This window comes from Prosopis cineraria, unplaced genomic scaffold (genome assembly GCF_029017545.1).
Source record: "Prosopis cineraria cultivar Desert tree isolate PC_DT_omini unplaced genomic scaffold, ASM2901754v1 PC10, whole genome shotgun sequence".
In the NCBI taxonomy this organism is placed as follows: domain Eukaryota; kingdom Viridiplantae; phylum Streptophyta; class Magnoliopsida; order Fabales; family Fabaceae; genus Prosopis; species Prosopis cineraria.
Genome location: NW_026555341.1, coordinates 25,877,438 through 25,897,202, shown reverse-complemented (window position 1 = coordinate 25,897,202; position 19,765 = coordinate 25,877,438). Strand labels below are relative to the sequence as shown.

General features: G+C 30.3%; 1 protein-coding gene across 2 annotated transcripts; it reads left to right on the top strand.

The window, feature by feature from the left end:
- The first annotated feature begins 1,050 nt into the window (after nt 1–1,050).
- LOC129322332 (uncharacterized) lies at nt 1,051–11,366 on the top strand. 2 transcript variants are annotated; one of them, XM_054968620.1, is made up of 5 exons: nt 1,051–1,210; nt 1,556–1,703; nt 2,305–2,427; nt 10,513–10,615; nt 10,841–11,366. In XM_054968620.1, the coding sequence occupies exons 2-5, from the start codon at nt 1,609–1,611 to the stop codon at nt 11,108–11,110; spliced, it is 591 nt and encodes a 196-aa protein (XP_054824595.1). In that variant the 5' UTR covers nt 1,051–1,210; nt 1,556–1,608; the 3' UTR covers nt 11,111–11,366. The 2 variants fall into 2 exon arrangements, with proteins under 2 accessions (XP_054824595.1, XP_054824594.1); XM_054968619.1 differs by having other exon boundaries at nt 1,091–1,210; nt 1,467–1,703.
- The last annotated feature ends 8,399 nt before the right edge of the window (nt 11,367–19,765 follow it).

The following is a 19,765-nucleotide window of genomic DNA, read 5'->3' as shown; positions in this document are numbered from 1 at the left end:
GTGGAAGGGAGATAGAGAAGCCAGTGGCCACGACCAAGCAATGTGTTGATTTGAAATTGTTCATGGTCACTAATAAGATATTAAAGGAGGAATGTGGGTGTCGTTTCAGTGTCTTCCATTCTCTAAGGGCTTACAATCATAGTACTTTTAAACTATTCTCCACTCATCATCATCATCATTAGATAGACAACCCTTTTTGTTGGCTCCGTCATGCTTTATATGGCCTTCGTTAGCATGTGTTGTAGTCTTCAATGTCCATGCAGACCTAAGCAATCATGGCGTGCAAGTCTAGCTAGTCAAAGGTGATACAATCAAGTCTTTAGTGGTGGCTGTCACTCATTAGTCACTTGCACCTTTGTTGATTGTTGGAGCTGAGGTGAAGATGATTATCATGGCTGTTCTTAGAGATTGATGGTGATGGTTGTGACAGTGGAAGAGAAAAGAGGAGGGGGAGAGAAAAGGACAGTGTGAGACAAGAAGAAGAGAATGTGAGACAGAGAGTTGTAGATTTGAGGGGGGAGAGACAGGAGAGAAGAGAGGATAAAAATATTTTAAAAAAGTAATGTCAAGCCCACAAGTAATGTTTTATAATAAAAAAGTATTAAAAAGTTAAAAGAAAAAGTAGGCCCTATTAATGGAAAAATGGATGGACAAGATAGTAGGATGATAAAATAAAAATTTTTTTAAATTGAAGGATATAAATAACTCATAATTAAGTTTAAGGATATTTGTGATTTTTCATGTACATTTTAAGGATAAAAATAACTCTTAACCTTTAAAAAATTAGTATATAGCAACTTGCAATTTGCTATTTTGTTCTAATCAATTTCCAATAAAAATAGAAACTAATTTTTAGTTATTAAATTTCACTAATAAAAAATTTACACAGAATAACTAGTAATTTATCATTTCGTTTTAGTCATGTTTTTTTTTTAAAAGAAAAGCAATAACATGACTAATTTCTCAAAATCAAATAGTTATTGATTTGTTGGAGATAAAATGATATTCTCTACCGGGAAAGTATGTGATTTTACAAACCTAAAATAAAAGGGTTGTTTTACTCTAAAATTAATTATAACCCCGATAAAGCCCATTCTCGCGAGAAGCGGATACTGGCCTCCTCGTCGACGAGCCAGCATTCCACACTGCCTCGGACGCCATCCACCGTTGTCAGCCCAGCCTGGTTGTTCTCGGGCAAGCAGTGAAGAAGGTTCGCTTTTCCTTCTCCCAAAATTCGGCGAGATTGATTTGTTCAATCTGGCTTTGAATCTAGATTTGAATTTGTTCCCCGCGTCATCTGTTCACTGCGTGGCTGTTCTTTCTTTGTTTTAAATTTTATCATCAATTTTGGAAAATTGTCGATGTATATGTGATGTATGATCTTGTAAATGACTTGGCACGAGTTGTGTCAAAGCATCTGGAACAAAAATTAAAAGGGTATTATATCAAATATGCATATTTCACAGATTTCAGTGGGGGCAGATACCCACACTGTGTAGTATAGGTCCGCCTATGTCTATGAATCCACCACTTCGGTGTAAATTGGGTTTTACAGGATCGCTGGCGAGCAAGCCACAGAGCGAGCCGAAGAAGAAAGAAGCAGCCGCAATGTCGTTTATGAGAGGAGATTTGCTTTGTCGAACCAGAAAGCTCGTGAAGGGTTTGGCCCAGACCGAACCCTTATGGCTCAAAGCCATGGAACAGTATGTGTCATCCCTCTCGTTCGGTATCCTTCATTTTGGGTCTGTCTTTAAATGGTTCCAAGCGGATTTTGATACCCTTTTAGTTCAACAACTTGATTTCCAGGAGCATTTTGTTTTTTTTTCCTTTTGTTATTTTGAATCATGACTTCATGGGGTATGGTTGAAAATTCACATTTGAAATTTTGACAGGGGAAGCCTGTTTTGCATTCTTGTCTTGCTTATAGTTTTTAGGTCCATTAGAAAGGAGAATTATAGCATTAAGGGGGGTATGGTGCTGGGTATAATAGTCAAGGTCTACACATCTTGAGTTTAACAATTGCAGGAATATTTGTTGACGTATCAATTTCCGTCAAGCCAGGGATAGTTGAGCTTGATAAGGAGATAACTAGAACTGAGTTTGTTACTGTTCTGGCTTGTGTTTTGTTTTTTCTGGTGGGGTTGCTGTGTTGTTGATTTTTTCGGTGAACATGTGTTTTTGATGAAGTCTCATAATTTGGTCATAAAGAAGATTGAAGGATTGCTTTGATGTCTATGCTGCCTCGCATTGTCTTTTTCAAAGGATGAGGGATTCTCTAATATCTCATTTTATTGTGTTTAACAGAGCACCGCCCGCATCATTCCCTCGACCTGAGGGTAAAATTAAAACCATCACTCTTCCGGAGGATGTTTACATAAGGAAGTTTTATAAGAAATATCCGGATTCAAAATACTATGATGCCATCAAGTATGCTCTCTTTTTCTATATCTTTATTATCTCCATTTGCAATATTAGTAACCAATACTGTATCTTCTGTTGTTGTAAGATATATTGTAATTAGTTTGGATTTTGTGTGGGTGATGAGGCATTCCTTGAGGATTGTTACTAATACTGATGGTCTAAATTTAATTTGTTATGAGAAAAGTCATCTCCACTTTGATTCATGGTAGAATAGGAATAAAAGCTGCGCTTTATGGGGCTTCTGGAATCTGGATTGATAACTGGAATTGTATTCTGTTATGGAATGCAGATTGGAAAGAGTGAGAAAGAGAGGGAAAAAGAGAGAGAAAGGAAACAGAGAGATAGAAAGAGCAAATCTGAATGTGCAATTCTCATTGAAAATCAAAGTCAGAAATTAGGTACTCTATTGCCTCTTATTTGTAGGCATTACTCTCATCGAAATATATATCCTAATCTAACCAAATCCTCCTAATACAGTGATAATATAATTAAATATTAGATCCTATTTGAATTTAAATCATATCTAAATCTGTTTAAATAATCTAAGGTAACATTTGGATTGATGAATTTGGATTTGAATTTTAGATTTAAAATCTTGCATTTAAATCTTATATTTAAAATCCTTGATTGGGTGGTTTAAAAAATTTCAAATGAGGAGAGATGAGTTGAGATTCACAACAAAAACTGAATTGAGAGTGATGAGTTTATCTTTATTTTTTAATATATGAGAGATAAGAATGAGGGATGAGAAAACATACGAGTTGTAGAGGCATTAATGTGAAAAATGTGAGAAGAACAAGATGTTTGAAGAGGCTAGAATTTCAAATGATTAGGATGTAGAAGGAATTTGAAATTACAAAGAAATCATAATAAAAAATGGATTCGATGATCTATAAGTTTTTGGTTATCCAAATGATGGATTTTGTCCAAATCCAAATTCTCATTAATCCAAACACACCATAAATTTAAATCCTAACTAATCATTAATTCTTTTCTTATTTATAATAATTACATAACATATTCCTCTTGTTTACACTATTATCTTTCTGAGTCAACGTTATTTCTCTCCTTTTTTCTTGTTGAATTTTGTACAATTGTGCCCATGCTCAATAATTATTTTGTTTTTGGTTATATCAGCCTATATTACATTTTAAACGCAGCAAATTTCTACCTATAGTGCTAGATAGGATGCACTGATAAAGTGCAGGAGTATAACTTATTTGTGTTTCTCTTGAGCCCTGGACCCGCACTTTCATGTCATAATTGATTGTTTTTGGGTTTCCTTTTTGTATAGGTGTTCATGCTATAGGTGTCTGCTACACATACTTATCATGTGACAGACCAAATACATGAGCTTTAAGAACTTCTGCACGTTGGTTTTATTCTCTTAAAATATATTTGGTTATAAGGAAATGCCTTTAAAGGCGTTCCAGTGTTAGGGAAGACTTATATACTTAATCTCATATAATTAATGTATTTTCGTCCAATCAAATTAAAACAAGTGGATTTTAAAATGTTAATAATATTAAAAAAAAAGTTTATCATGGTAAAAATAATCTATAAAAAATTCACATGCCTTAAATTGATTGGAAGCACGTATCCTAAGCATGTAATTTTTTTTCCCCTTCTATGCTGGCTAGAGTTTCCCACATCTCACTCTGTTATTCACTTTACAATGCTTACATGAGTATTGTGGCCCTTATATATATAGTCAAGATGCTCAGGATGGAGCACTTAACTGTAATGACAGCCTAAGAACTGCTAACTACCAAACTAATCACTTCCTATCATCACTTATATTGTAACAACTACTATCCTTAAGGGCATGTTTGGTTGGGTGGTTTTTAGAGGGGAAGGGAGGGGAGGTGAGAGGGGTTGCTTTCTTCCCCTTGTTTGGTTGGTATTTAAATGGGGGGTGGGGGGCACATGTTTGATTGAAAAATTGGAAACTCCCCTCCCAACTGTCCCCTCCAATTTGGGGTATTTTTTCGAGGGGAGATGAGAGAGAAAATATTTATTAACTAAATTTTTCTTTTTTTATTTTGAAAATTCCAAACTACCCTTATATTGAAAAAAAAATTGTGCCTTCTTCTCTCACCAATAAAACAAAATTTATCACCTTATAAAACTTAATATAATTTTTTTTAATGTATTAAATTTATTTTTTTTTTCATTATTGTTATGCTGATGAGGTTCTTCATAAAAAATATTAATGTAAGTTGGACAAATTCACATCCTTAAAATATGAAATTAATAAATTATAATATGGCTATTTTCTCTAATAATATATCAAAGTGAAAAGTAAAAAACCAACATAAATTTGATAGGGATAAAATTGTCAGCTTATTATTAGCTTCCCACCCTTCTAATCAATCCAAACAAGGGATCAATAACTTTCCTCCCCTTCTCTCGAACCAAACCACCCTTAAGAAAACATCTTGGTCCTCAAGGATCTAGATATTTCCAAAATGTGAAAGACATAATGCAAATGTTCAAAAAGAAAATCAAAATTTATATTAGTTTCCAGAAACTCTTCTTCTGTGACTTTATCATTTGCTTGGTAAAAACACAAGAATGCACTTAGACGTGTCATAGGAAATTAGGAATCAGGATCGTTGCTTGTGACCTCTAATTGGCCCTACTGATGAAATCTCAGGGATGCATCTCTGTTTGATACATTTGGGGATTGGACAACATTGCTACGTTTTAAGGCTATGTTTTTTTCTTTTTTCAGAGCCTTGTTTTGGCTCTAGGATGATGTCTTGCTCTCTACTCTTCTATATCTCCTTCTAGTCTCCTTGTATAAGTTTGAAAAATAAAATGATTGTTAGGAGTTATTCTTTGAGTGGAGTATAGTCTCTGTTTCTTTCCAATATAAGGATGGAAAGTATAAGTTTGATTGTTGTATATTCTCTCTTTTTAATTTTGTGGATCTGCCTTTTTTGTGGTGGACTGAGTCCATTTGAGGATTCAATCATCTTGTAAACCTACCATGTTCCTGTCTCTTTTTGCTTTGAGAAAACTCTGCTTTCTCGTATGTTTTTCTGATGTTGGAAGTGTGCACTGGCTTCAAGTATTCTTCTACCTGTAAACAGTAGGTATTTTTTATTATATGAACTAAGTTGTCATTGTCGTTCTAGGTGGTGTCTTAGTTAGCATCCAAGGTGGCATCAAACCTAGAACAACACCTTGGTTTGTATTGCTTTGCTTTGATTTTTTTTTTTTAAAATCATTTTCAGCTTCAAACTAACTTGTTAGAATGCTCAGGATAAAAGGAAATAGGAAGAACAATTCTATTGAAATAATATGGAACAAGAATCTCGTTCTATATTTCTCTCAATAGCCACGCTTAGGAGAATTTCCAAAGGGTTTTAAGAACTATTTTATTGATGATGATATGTTAGCTTCTGAGTTGCTAGTCATATTTATAAAGGTAAATATAAATGAAATATAGATAACTAGATAACTAAAGCTAAATAAGAATCTAAATAAGATCAGAATCTCAAAATAATTGCGATTAAATAAAATCTAAACCTAAATAGTATTTAAATCTAAATCTAGATAAAAAATGAATGTCTAAATGAAATCCCTAAATAAATATTCAAATTTTAAAAAAATAATAATATTAAATTTAATTTATCTTCTATCACTTCCGTCTTGAATAAATCTTTAGGGGAATCTTATCATTACCCCTCACTTGAAAACTCAACTTGTCCTCAAGTTGAAAAGAGGGAAATTGAGCGTGCAAGAGGTCATAGTCCTCCCAACTTGATTCTTCAATAGGTCGTCCATACCATTGCACCAATAGTCCAAGTGAATTATGTCAAGTCCAGTGATGGTTTAAGACTTGATCTGATGTCACATGGAACTCAAAATCAGCAGTGAGGGGTAAGGAAGCTGGGGAATCGGGTGGACCCAACCCAAACGTAGGTCGTAAGAGAGACACATGGAAAACAAGGTGAATTCAAGCATCAGAAGGAAGTTCCAATTCATAAGCTACCTTTCCAATTTGCCTAAGGATCTTATAGGGACCAAAGAAACGAGGGCACAATTTTTCAAATTTCCTCTTTGTGAGTGATTGTTGGCAAAAGGGCTGAACCCACAACTAGACAACATCACCCTCAGCGTACTCGACTTCCCTCCTATGCCTATCCGCATAGGCCTTCATCCTGTCTTGAGCCTTGCTCAAATCATCTTTTAAGAGTTTGAGCATGGCATCTCTAGTTTCCAATTGATCTTCTAGATCAGTTATAGGAGTTTCACCTTTCACATAAGGAAGCAGGGGAGGTGGATCTCTACCGTACACCAACTTGAAAGGAGTATAATTAGTGGATGCATGATGACCTATGTTGTACAAGTATTCAGCCCAACAAAGGAATCTATGCCATAACCAGGGTTGTTCATATGCAAAACAGCGAAGATAGGCTTCCAGACATCGGTTGACAACCTTTGTTTGACCATCTGTTTAGAGATGATAAGCAGTGCTCATCTTCAACTCGGTCTGATTGAGTCGGAATAATTCTTGCCAAAAAGAATTATTATCTACACCTGCCTTGTGAGTGATAGTGAAATTAAATGGTAAGAGCTTAATGATCAACTTCTGTTGAGTATTAGTTGTGATGCATTGTTGTAGTAAATATTGAAGGCTAGCATGATCCATTCTTACAAAGAAATGCCTCTCGAGGAGGTAATGGTGCCATTCTTGTATTGCAAGAACCAATGCTAAGAGTTCACGATCATATGCAGATTTGTAATGGTTGGAGACAGAAAACCTTTTACTAAAGTAAGCAATGGGATGGTTATTTTGCATTAGAATAGCTCCAATCCCTTCTGTTGATGCATCACATTCAATTGTGAAATCCTTCTCAAAATTTCGCAGCAGCAAGACAGGTGCCATAATTAATTCAAGCTTGAAGCGATTAAAGGTTTGTCTTCGACCATAAGAAGGCATCCTTCTTAGTCAATTCAATAAGTGGGCAGGCGATGATGCCGAAATTTTTGACAAAATGCCGGTAATACCCTCCAAGGCCTAAAAAACCACATAGCTCCTTCACATTTTTAGGAGTAGGCCATTCACATACGGCCTCCACCTTTTCTGCCTCAACTTCAACTCCTTGTGCAGAAATTTTGTGTCCTAAAAAAGGAACTCTTGGCCCCCCAATAAAGCATTTTTTTAAGTTAACACAAAATACATTATCCTGCAAGGCTTGTAAAACTGTACGCAAGTGATCTTAGTGCTGTTGAAATGATGAACTGTACACCAATATGTCATCAAAAAATACTAATACAAATTTCTGCAAGTACGGACGAAATAAATCATTCATAGCAGCTTGAAAAGTGGCCGGTGCATTAGTTAAGCCGAAGGGCATAACTGTGAATTCATAATGCCCAGAATGAGTACGAAATGCTGTTTTGTGAATATCCTCATTTAACATTCGAATTTGGTATCTAGAATGTAGATCAAGTTTGGAGAAATAAACCGTCCTATGTAATTCATCTAATAACTCATCAATGTTGGGGATGGGATACTTATCTGGAATTGTAAGACTATTCAATTTTCGGTAACCCACACAGAAAACGCCATGAACCATCTTTCTTTGTGACTAATAAAACTGGGCTTGCAAATGGGCTAGAGCTAGGTTGGATAAACCCCTTTTTCAGCAATTCTTCAACTTGATTCTCAATCTCTGCCTTTTGATAATATGGGTACCTATACAGTCTCAAATTAGGAGGATTGGCTCCTGGTAACAAGGGGCATGTGAATGGTCTCTGAATGGGGGTAAATTGGTCGGTTCTTCAAAAACTGATGGAAATTTCTTAAATAGTGGCTCTAGGTTGAAATAGTGGGATTGGTTTGAGTCAACGAAAGCTTTTTTTTTTTGTAATAAATTAAATTGGGTATTGCTAATGTTATTCGAAACTCCCTGGAGTTTATACTTCTTGCCATTCAACCAAAAAATCATAAAAAGTTGATTCCAATTGGCTTGTACCGTGTTAAGAGATACTAGCCACTCAATACCGAGAACTAGATCAGCCCCTCCAAGAGTAAAAGGGTAAAAGTCTTCCTTAATGGTGAGCCCAGTGAGATGAATTTCTATATTTTTGCACAATACTACTATCACCAATTTGAACCCCAAAGGAAGAAATAGATTATGTGGGCTTAGAAGATCTTGCACCAATGCATCTAAGAAAAAATTATGCGAAGAGCCACTGTCCACTAATAAAAGAACCTCACGTGTGCCTAATATACCCCTTAGTTTCATTGTGGAGCATGTGTTGCCACCTAAGAGTGCATTAAATGATATTTCTGCATTTTCCTGCTTAGTTTCTTTGATGCCTGCGTCTTCGAGAGGAGGAATGGGTTCCTCGCCTTTATCAGTGATCTCCAACAATGAAAACGAGTTGTTGTAGTGGTGACCTGGCCGGAAAGTCTCTCCACAGTGAAAACAGAGCCCCTTATCTCTCATTCGTTACCACGCAGTATTCCTAAAGGGGACTTTAGACGCTGTCGAACTCGCTGTTCTGGCCAATGAAGATGAAGACACTAGGATTCTAGAGCCTTCGAGTGGTGCGTTCGTGTATGGGTTGGCTGAGAACGAATCTGAGGGCCTCTTCTGGTCTTGTGCGACTGATGATGCAGAGTAAGGAAATTGATTTGGAGTCTGAAATTGATTGGGTCTGGGCTTACTCACACACATCTTAGTTTCGAATTCCCGGGCAAGGCTTATAGCTTTGTAGACAGATCGAGGCTTATGAATGCGTACATCTAACTGTAAATCTTCTCACAAGCTATTGAGGAAGATGCCTAGCAAAAAGTGTTCAGGCCAATTTCTTACTCAGGCAGAACGTTTGGCAAACTCAGCACGATATTCTTGTATAGATCCCTCTTGCTTGTTGCTACATAAAAATTCATCAGGATTCTGGTAGTTGGGAGGTCTGAAATTTTCTTGAAAGGCTGTCACAAGTTCATCCCAGTAATGAAGGGTCCTTTCATGGTTGATCCAAGCGATCAGATCTAGTGCGTCTCCTTTTAGATAAATCAATGCCACATCAACCTTATCTTCTTCATGTGTGTCATAGTACTTAAAATATTTTTCTACCTTTAAGAACCATTCTCATAGGTCACCTTCATTGAATTTTGAAAATTCAATTTTGGTGTGGTGAGGTCTGTTGGCATCTTCAATATTCACGCTCGTCTTCACTTTCTTCTTCATAATATTGCCAGCATTGAGTCTCCCTTGTTATCTTGCTTTTGGTAAATGGCATCTACCTTTTCTTTTAGTAAATCAAGAGTCTCGAGTTTTAACACAATGGCTACTAAACGGTTTGATACGAGTAGGTTTTATTTTCTAGGGGGTTGTTGGATGGGTCATCAGATGGATTGTTTTCTTGACCAGTACGTGTGGTAACCATGGCTCCGATACCAAATTGTTAGAACGCTCAGGATAAAAGGAAATAGGAAGAACAATTCTATCGAAATAATATAGAACAAGAATCTCATTCTATATTTCTCTCAATAGCCGTGCTTAGGAGAATCTCCAAAGGGTTTTAAGAATTATTTTATTGGTGATGATATGTTAGCTTCTGAGTTGTTAGTCATATTGATAAAGGTAAATACAAATGAAATATAGATAATTAGATAACTAAATCTAAATAAGAATCTGAATAAGATCAGAATCTCAGAATCATTGAGATTAAATAAAATCTAAACCTAAATAGTATTTAAATCTAAATCTAGATAAAAACTGTATCTAAATGAAATCCCTAAATAAATATTCAAATTTAAACAAAATAATAATATTAAATTTAATTTATCTTCTATCACTTCCGTCTCAAATAAATCTTTAAGGGAATCTTATCATAACTTATGCAGCTTTTATTCGTGTGCTAAGAGTTCCTCGGTTGAATAGTTGTTTCTTATGTATGCTTGCCGAGAGTGAGCAAAATCTTTCAAGTTTCATTCTTTTATGTTAGAAGACTTCTTAAATGAGACATTGGCCTACCTACATATTTAATCCATAATGATGAAAGTGAAAAGTCAAATGCATTAATTATGTTGCTCATTCATATAGATGATTAATGTTCCAACAGGATAAATTCTTTTGATCCTCCTCCATCTCGTGTTTATGCTGGGAGGATTCTGGAGTTAACAGAGCAGGGGGTCACTGAGGCACAAGCAATGGCTGTAGCCGATGTATGTTCCTAATTTGCTGAATATTATCACTTAGCAAAATGTTTTCCATTTTTTTATTGCTCATAGGTACTCTTTTGTTGGAGACAATCCTATTTGAAATACAGTGGAGCACTAAATATTCATCACATTATGAGGACTAGCTCCTTCCTCTAGACCCAACTCCTATTGGTTAAAATGTTTTTCCCTTTACTCCTCTAATATTCACTTGGTTTTTCTGCTTCACAGAAGGAATATCGGGCTGAGGTGGCAGCAAAGAAGAAAGCATATGCTCGCTTGAAACAAATTGCCCGTCTTCAAGGGAAGAAGCCTCCTCCTAACCCATATCCTAGTGCAATTAAGGAGATACAAGCTGAGGAGAGGAAATATGTCCGTGCTCGCTTTCATGATCCCGAGATACGTAAGATTGTGGAGCAACAGAAAGAGGATTATAGAGAGTTTAGAGAAAGAATGGGACTGCAAACGATTACCGAAGTTAGAGAACCTACAGAACATTAGTGAAGGAGCTTTGGTTAGTCAATGCTAACTATGTTATTTGCTTTAATTGTAGTTTGGTTGAGTACTGATTCATCAGATCATGTAGAAAGCAAGATGTTCAACCAAAAATTACATTCAAGCATCCTCATTCCTTCCTTTTTGATTCATTCTAGGATGTCCATATTGGTACTGTTGTTGCTGACTTTCTGATTCAGCCTGATGTTTTTTAACTCTGTATTTTGTCTATCAACCCATGCATTTACTGCTTTTTCATGGAGTTTCTTTGCCCAGTCCCCTGACACTAAGAATATGATGAAAGAAAGGACCCCATATGCTACAAAGGGTTTGGAAGCTTTTGAGGCACATGTGGACAAACTTCCCTTTACATTTTAGGAAAAACATAAATAATTGTCACTGTAATTTTGTTATATTTTATTATTAGTCTTTATACTTTTTTTTATCTAAATGTTTCAGGTCCCTCTATGTCTTCTTATATATGACATTAGTGCCTCTACTTTTAAATATTCTTAAAGAAACGATAATATAGCACTACCTGTATTAAATTATTTGACATGTAATTGATGATGTTAATAAAAATGCTAACATGTCTAAGTCAAAATGAGTCAACAATTGTTTCTTGACCGATTGTTGAGTTTTGACGACAATGTTTGTTGCTTTGTTAGCTTCTAAAAGTGATTTCGAATCATTGTGGATCAAGCACTCAAGCTTTTTATTCCTGTGTCAAATGTCCTAATCAATTAAAAGAAAGTTAAATGCCCAAATCAATTTTTTAACCAAGCTATTAGGATGTCACCTCATCCTTATTTTAGCATTTTACATAAGATTTATTTTCCATTTAGATGGGAAAAAAAGTTGAGAGAAAAGAAAATGAGAGGAAAGAAAATTGAGAAAAGAGAAAACTAAAAAAAAAAATGTTATCACTCATTGTGTTTGGATGGATAGGAGAAAATAAAGAGAAAAAAAAATAAATAAATAACATGATGATTGTAATACCCTTATATCAATATATATCATATCTAATGTAATTATCTTTGTAAAAATAAATTGAAAGAATATATGATATTAAAATTAACATCCTCAAATTAATTTAAAATTAAATTAGTTGTTAAAAAAATGTAGAAAGCTAAAGATGCAAATTTTATTTTTATTTTTTAAAATCAAATTAATTATATTAAAATTAGCATCATCAAATCAATTTATACTAAAATTAGTTAAAATTAAATTACTTCTTGAAAGCTAAAGACACAATTTTCATGGAGATCAAAATTTAATTGTTTGTGAGGAACTAATGTAGTTGAAGCGGGCAAAAGAGAGGAGGATAAGTAATGAAAATAAGAATTTACTCTCAAAATCTCTCCACCTTTTGGGAGAAAAGTTGGGAGAAAAATGCAGTGAGTCCCACAACTCATTTTCTTCCCAACTTTTCTTTCTTTTCACTTTTTCTTCTTCATCTAAACAAGAAAAAAAATACATTTTTTCTTCTATTTTCCTTTCATGTTTTCTTTCCTCCCATATTTTCTCTTCAACCAAATAAAGTATTAATATTGTTGGTCATATATAAGATAATTTAATATCTTTTGTGCCATATCATTGTTTCCCAGGAATATTAAAAGTTAAAAGGATTAACATTGCATGTAGAAAAAACTAGAGAGATTTGAAGCATTAAAAAAAAAAAAAAAGGTATATGGATCGATAACTAAAGGTAATAAAATTATACAGATAAATAATTTTTTTCCATTTTCTTATAGGGTTTGATAAACCTGAAACCATTAGCAATCATATAAATATTGTATGACGTTGCTTTCAAGTAGATCTATTGATGACAACACCACTTGTTTCCATATCCTACCTGCCATACTGAATTGATTATTCAAATCCTATCGTTGTTCAGAAAACTGCGAACTTTTGAGTCCGTTTAGTAAATTCAAATATCTTTTACGTTGTTTGGCTGCAGGGTCAAAATAACAAAATCAAAGTGATGATACGGCACTTGTTTCTTTATTATTATTATTTTTTTTAACGAATTAAGATTACTTTAATGGGATTATTTTTCATTGGAGAAGGAAACACGTTTTCCTCATTAAGTCCCAACTGGCATGCGTTCCATGTCCCCTCAGAGTTTGGGAGATGGGCTGTTGATAAGACAGCTAATTAGAATTTATACATGTATAAATAGGAAAAATCAAATCACAAGTTCTTATTATTATTTAAAAAATTTGAATTTGGTTTCTTTGGCTTATTTTATTTTAATGAAGCTCATATAATTTCATTCATCAGATATGTTAATCTTTTTTTTATTTCTTAATGTATCCCTATAACCGACAGCCATAAGATCGATCTTTCAAAAAATTTAAGCATTATTTAAAAAGTTATCATTTTTAAAGTAATGCTCTCTATACATACCTTTAGGAATATATGTTAATCTTTGAAAGGTTAAAATTATTCATGAATGATTAACTTTTTCATGATAAACACATTTAAAGTTGATAAAAAATTTGATTTAATATTTTTAATGAAAATAAAATTTTTAATACAACATTTACATTTTTTAATTTTTTATAAAAAATTTGTAATTATAAAAATTATTTAGAAGAAGTAATTTAATAAAAATTGAGTTATAAAAAGTATGTAATTAATTTTAAAATTATATAATATTTAATAAAAATATGAATATTCTTAATATTATTTTTTAAGAAAAAATTTAAAATTTTAATCTTTACAGATTAACAAATAAAATGGATCAAATTATGAAGGCTTGATTAAAATAAAATAAATTATAGAGATTTAGTTTAAGATTAAGATAAAATATGAGAACTACATATTATTTTTTTTATAATACACACGCATTGGAAGATAATAAAACTTTTGGCCTGTCAAATTTGCCTCGTATTCAATTCCTAAATTTTAATTTTATCAAAATAATCCTTTGCCTTTTTTTTTTTTAAGTTGTCATGTTACTTTTCTAGGTTTTGAAATAAAATTTTGAATATCAATCATTGTATATGTAATAATTTAGTTGAAAAGGATCAACTATTTGCTGTCATTACATAGGGAGAAATAATCTCTACTGTCTAGAGTTTACACAATTTTCTTGCCCCCAACAAAAAAAAAACATATTAGTCTTCAAAATATGATATATAATATAAAGTGTATTAATGACTTATTAGTGTGTGTGAAACTAAATGAAAACAAGTTAAATCTTTTTTTAAAATTATTCTTTGGTTCGGTTTTCCCTTACAAGTCAATATTATGATGACTTGGCATTTACATGTAAATTCTTTTTTTTTTGTCTAAATAAGTAAATTTCTTTTTGTGATCTACATGATTGCCAAGTCAATATTTTATTATTCATGTAAATACATTTTAACAATGTTATCTCATATTAAAATAATAAAAACTACTTATTTATTTTCATAAAGTCAGGGGATTGAATTGATAAAAGTAAGTTTTTAGAATCCACAAACATGCATGTTAGTTGCATTGGATTATATTTATATGCGGACAAATGGACTTACTTAAACTCGGTTCTTGTTTTACAACAAATATTTTTTTTGTTAAAGAATATAAATTATTTTTTGAGGGGTTAGATTTTTAAAAATATAAGATATTTTTGATCTTTCAAGAAGTAATCATTGCTTTTATTTAAGAGTGCACTTATTAAATAAATCACTTTATATTTATTTTAGGATGAAATATCCTGTTAAATAGAGATAAATATAAAAATATATGATTAATTTCAAGACAAGTAAATATTTTATTAAAAATAAAATTTAATTAAAAATATTTTATATTTTTTAACGGAGGAAGTATAGAAGAGAACGGAGGGGAGAGACATTTTCTAAAATACATCTAAAAGCTTAAAAAAAAAAAAAAACGGAAGTCCAGAATGAGAGTTAACACCCTTTCACGCCTCATCATATAACCCCCACTCATTCCTCTCGGTAGTTTCTGGACGTACATGCAGTTAATAAAAATGATTTTTCCCAAAAAAGGAGGTATATTGCACTTAAAACCCCTAGCATTTTATTAATATTCAGATAAGCTCCATTTAACAATGTGATTTCGGTTTGGGCTAAAGCTTAATCTATTAAGGAGGATTTGCTAAACTCAACATTAAAAATTAAATTCTAAAAATTAAATTGATAATTAAGACGTATTTAAAGGATCGAAAATTTTGCTATGGTTGAATACAGCGGCGGAGCCATGTGTTGTGCTTGATAAAAATAGCATATTTGGGGTATATATTTTCATATTTTATAATTTATTTCTTTTTTTTAATACTTTGCACCCCATTTTTTAATATTTTAAACTTTAAACCCATTTTAATGTTAAATTTAATCCAAATCTAAAATTTAACTTTTAACTTAGTCTAGTGAATATTAACCCATAATTTCACCATAACTAAATACCAATATTATTTATTAATTCTTTAAAAAATAGAAAAAAATAATTTAATTAAACTAGACCAGCATCATCCTTGTCCTAAGAATATTAGTTAGAAAAAAAGACAACAAAGATTGAAAATTTGAGAATCAAAAGTAAACTCATTGAATACATTTTGCTAACTCATTACACTTGCAAATTTATAATTAAAAGTTGAATTAAGAAACAAAGACGAAAAAAAAAGAAAGAAATTTAATAGATTTTGAAAAGACAAAAATGTTTTTCTTGTACTAAGGTCTTGGCTTCGCCCTCTCTAACTTAAGATCCTAGCTTTGCTACTGGTTTAAATGTCTGTTATTGTAACTAGTGAGATTTACTTTTTATGAGTTAAGGTACAATTTTACCCTTAAATTATTCTCAGAGGAGCAAGGTTGTCCTCATCATTTAAAAATTATAAAAATAAATAAAAATAAAATTATAATAATATTAAATAAATACTAAAGGTATATATAAAATAAATATAAGAAAAAATATAAATTATAATTTTATAACTTATCTAATATAAGTGGATCTTAGTTAAATTAAATATGAGTAAATTTAAAAGTATCTACATTTACTTTATAACTATCATCATCTTTATAAAAAATAATCTCAAATCATATTATATATATATATATATATATGAATCATTTAAAAATAAAATTAGCTTTTAATAAGATCTAATTTTTAAATTTTTCTATTTTTTTAAAAAAATTAATCTTTTTTTAATATTATATTTAAAACCATTTGATTTTCTAAAAACTGCTTCTCGGTTCCCAATTCAAATTCAATTTTTGATTTAATAACGACTTAACTCTTATCCAATCTACCTCAATTGTAAAAATGGTAGTCCAAATTGAGTCACTAGCGACAACTTCGGTTGATAGTTATAAGTGCAAATACATATATACCTTTAACTCTTCTTATATCTAATTTAACTAATATTCACTTATATTTGATAAGTTATAAAATTATAATCTATAATATTATTAATTTTTGACATTTTATTAACATATTATAAATTTTTTTATATTTATTTTATATATACATTTAATACTTTTTTATTTAATATTATTATAATTTTATTTTTATATTTATTTTATGATTTTTAAATGGTGAGAGCAATATTGCTCCTTTGAAAATAATTAAAAAAATTATATCTTAACTCATGAAAAGTAAATTTTATTAACTACAGGACGTTTAAATGGAAGGGATAACATTACTTTGATTTGATTAATTTAGGAACAACATTATTATAATGAATAGTTTATAAGTAAAATTATTCCTCTCAAAATAATTTAAAAATAAAATTATATTTTAATCCTTTAAAATTTAAACTTTCTTAATGTTATAAACAAAGAATATAAAACAAAGAAAAAGGGATTGGATGAAACTGAAAGAGTGAAGATTGGACGTTCCACGCATCTTTATGCATCCTTCCTTCGGGTGTAAGAATGCCATCTCTTTCTCTCTCTTTCAGACATTCTCTGTGATGCTCCCAACAAGGAAAGAAATTTTCGTTTTCTGGTATTATATGAAGAAAAAAAAAATTATAATAATTAAATATGAGTTAAAAAATAATTTCACCTTTGAATTATTTGGCTACCAACATTTTTAATTCTATTTTCTTATATAATGTTTCCCTTTAATTTTTAAAAATATTGCAATGTAGTCCTTACCATTAATAAAAATTAATTTTGACCTTAGTTAATCAGAATATTTTAGAAAATGATATTAAAAATTACAACATCAAAAAATTACAAAAAATAAGCCAAAATTACATACAAAGATAAAAAAAATTACAAACTTAGTCCTTCTCTATAATTTTAGATTCTTTTTCATAATTTTTTAGTTAAATAACAATTAAAGTTAATATTTATTAATAATAAATATAATAATATACTATTTTTAAAAATTAAAAATAACTTATAGTTTAGAGATAAATTTATCATTTTACATTATCCAAGCATATAATCCAAGAAAAAGAAGCCCTGTACTACAAAGCAAAATTGAGTAGTTTGGTTAAAGGGCATCACCGTCTCAAAATCCAGAAAATGTGTAAATCGTCATGAAAGTATCACTTTCTTTCTTTTAACTTTAACCAGTCAGTTTTGATTTTCAGTACTCAACTTTCAACTTGATAAATAAAAAGATAATCACAAAAGACTCCTCATTGTTTATTTTCGAAGTTACGGAAGCAACAACTTGAACTTATCCGTTTGCCAGAATAAAAAAAAAATTAGTATTTTAAATTTATCTTATTTTTTAAAAAAATCAATTAATAAAAAGAAATTAGTTTAGAACACATAAGTTTGCAATAATTTTAAAGGGAATGGGGGATGAAGAGTTTTGAGTCCTGAAAAATATTAAAAGAAATGGAATTAAAGTAATTAATAAGCATATAAATATTTTGCAGTAGCAAAAAAACAAGAGTAAGAAGACAGTAAAATAATTTCCTTTTAAGTTTATTTTTCATTTGTTGATCAAAATAAAGCAAAAGATAAAATTCAATAATCGATCAACTGTGTCTATCTTATTTTATTTTTTTAAATTCCATTTTTACTTATGATTTGTTTTCTAATTTTTTGTTACTTTTACCCCAAATTTTTAACATAAAGATATCAATATCAATAATATATATGCACTAAATCCCATTTGTTTTCACAAATTATCTATAGTGCAATGTATTTATCAAAATCCATACAATATAGAAAAAATAAGTCTAATTCTATAGAAGTTGGAAAGCAAAATTATTTTAAATTAAAATGGGAACTAATTTTTTTTTATATACAACACTTGATATATGATATTTTCAGCTTAGACATAGGAATAACTTTTTGATAATTCTATTTGAATGATAGTATGATCCTATCTACCTCAATAATTGACTTAAGGGGAAGACTTAAGTACATAATTTTATATACTTAATATATTTTTATCTAATTAAATTAAAATAAATAAATTTTAATATATTAATAATTTTAATAATAAGAACTCGTTATAAAATAAATAATATATCATAGATCAACATGTCTTTGATTTAATTAAAAATAAATATATAAAATATATAAGTTTTTTCTTTTGACTTAATTCATGGCAAGATTATACTCAGCAGCAGTTAAATAATTAATTTGAATTTAGTGAGAGTTGAATCTAGTAGAAGAAGTAATCTCTCATAACATGATGATCTAAGGTGAAAATCTTAATTAGCTAAAGAGATATTTACATTTAGTGTCAAATGGTGTCTTGAACATGATCCCATTTAACTTGAAGATGAGGAAAAAGTTGATAAATTTGATATAAATTACTATTTTGTCATGTTTCAAATTTAAGAATCTAACATTTTAATTTCGGTACCTATTCGATTGTTCAAAGATTCTTTTAATAATAGATAAAAGTTATTTGCATTTGATAATCATTAAGAAAAGCATATCTTTCATTTAAAAACTAGATTTATTGTAATATTTATAAGATAAAATTTAAATAAAAAGCATGAAAATTTTAAAAAATATTTATTTTAGTGTAATATTCCAAGATCAGTATTCCCACATAATTAAATTTAAAATTTTTTATCTGATATATATATAAATATAAATAATATTATTTTATTTAAATTTATTATTTTATGTAAATTGAATCTCTGAAAAAATTCCCTAATTTCATATCTACTTTTTTTTACATTTTAAGTAAATTAATTACTAATGATTACCACAATTTAAATCATTAACTACGATAAAGAATATAATGTAAATTAAAAAATTATTTAAATAAGAATAAAATTGAAAGTTCATTATATTTGTATACAAAACTAATAACCTAATCATCTTTCTTTAATTCCTTAAAAAAGTTAATAATGTCTTATAATAAGAATTAAAAAAAAGTATATATTGCCAATTTTTTATTGTAAATCCTAGACTTTTTTTTTTTGATATGTGGCCCCACATGATATTGTCATGTATAAAGGTTAAAAAAATTGTAAATGTCAATATATAAAAATTAAAAAAAAAAAGAAATTTCAGTTACTGTTAATCCAATTATAGATGTACAGAAATTTGACAAACTCCACAAATTATATAAGATACTTCTTAAAATAAGCAACATGAAGCTAAGCTAGTTTAAAGTAGTTTCTCAAAATAAATAAAAATATGATTTCTTAATATTTTAATTAATTTTAAAAATTTAAATCAACTATATAATTTTTTTGTAAATTATTTTTAAGAAAACATTTTAAAA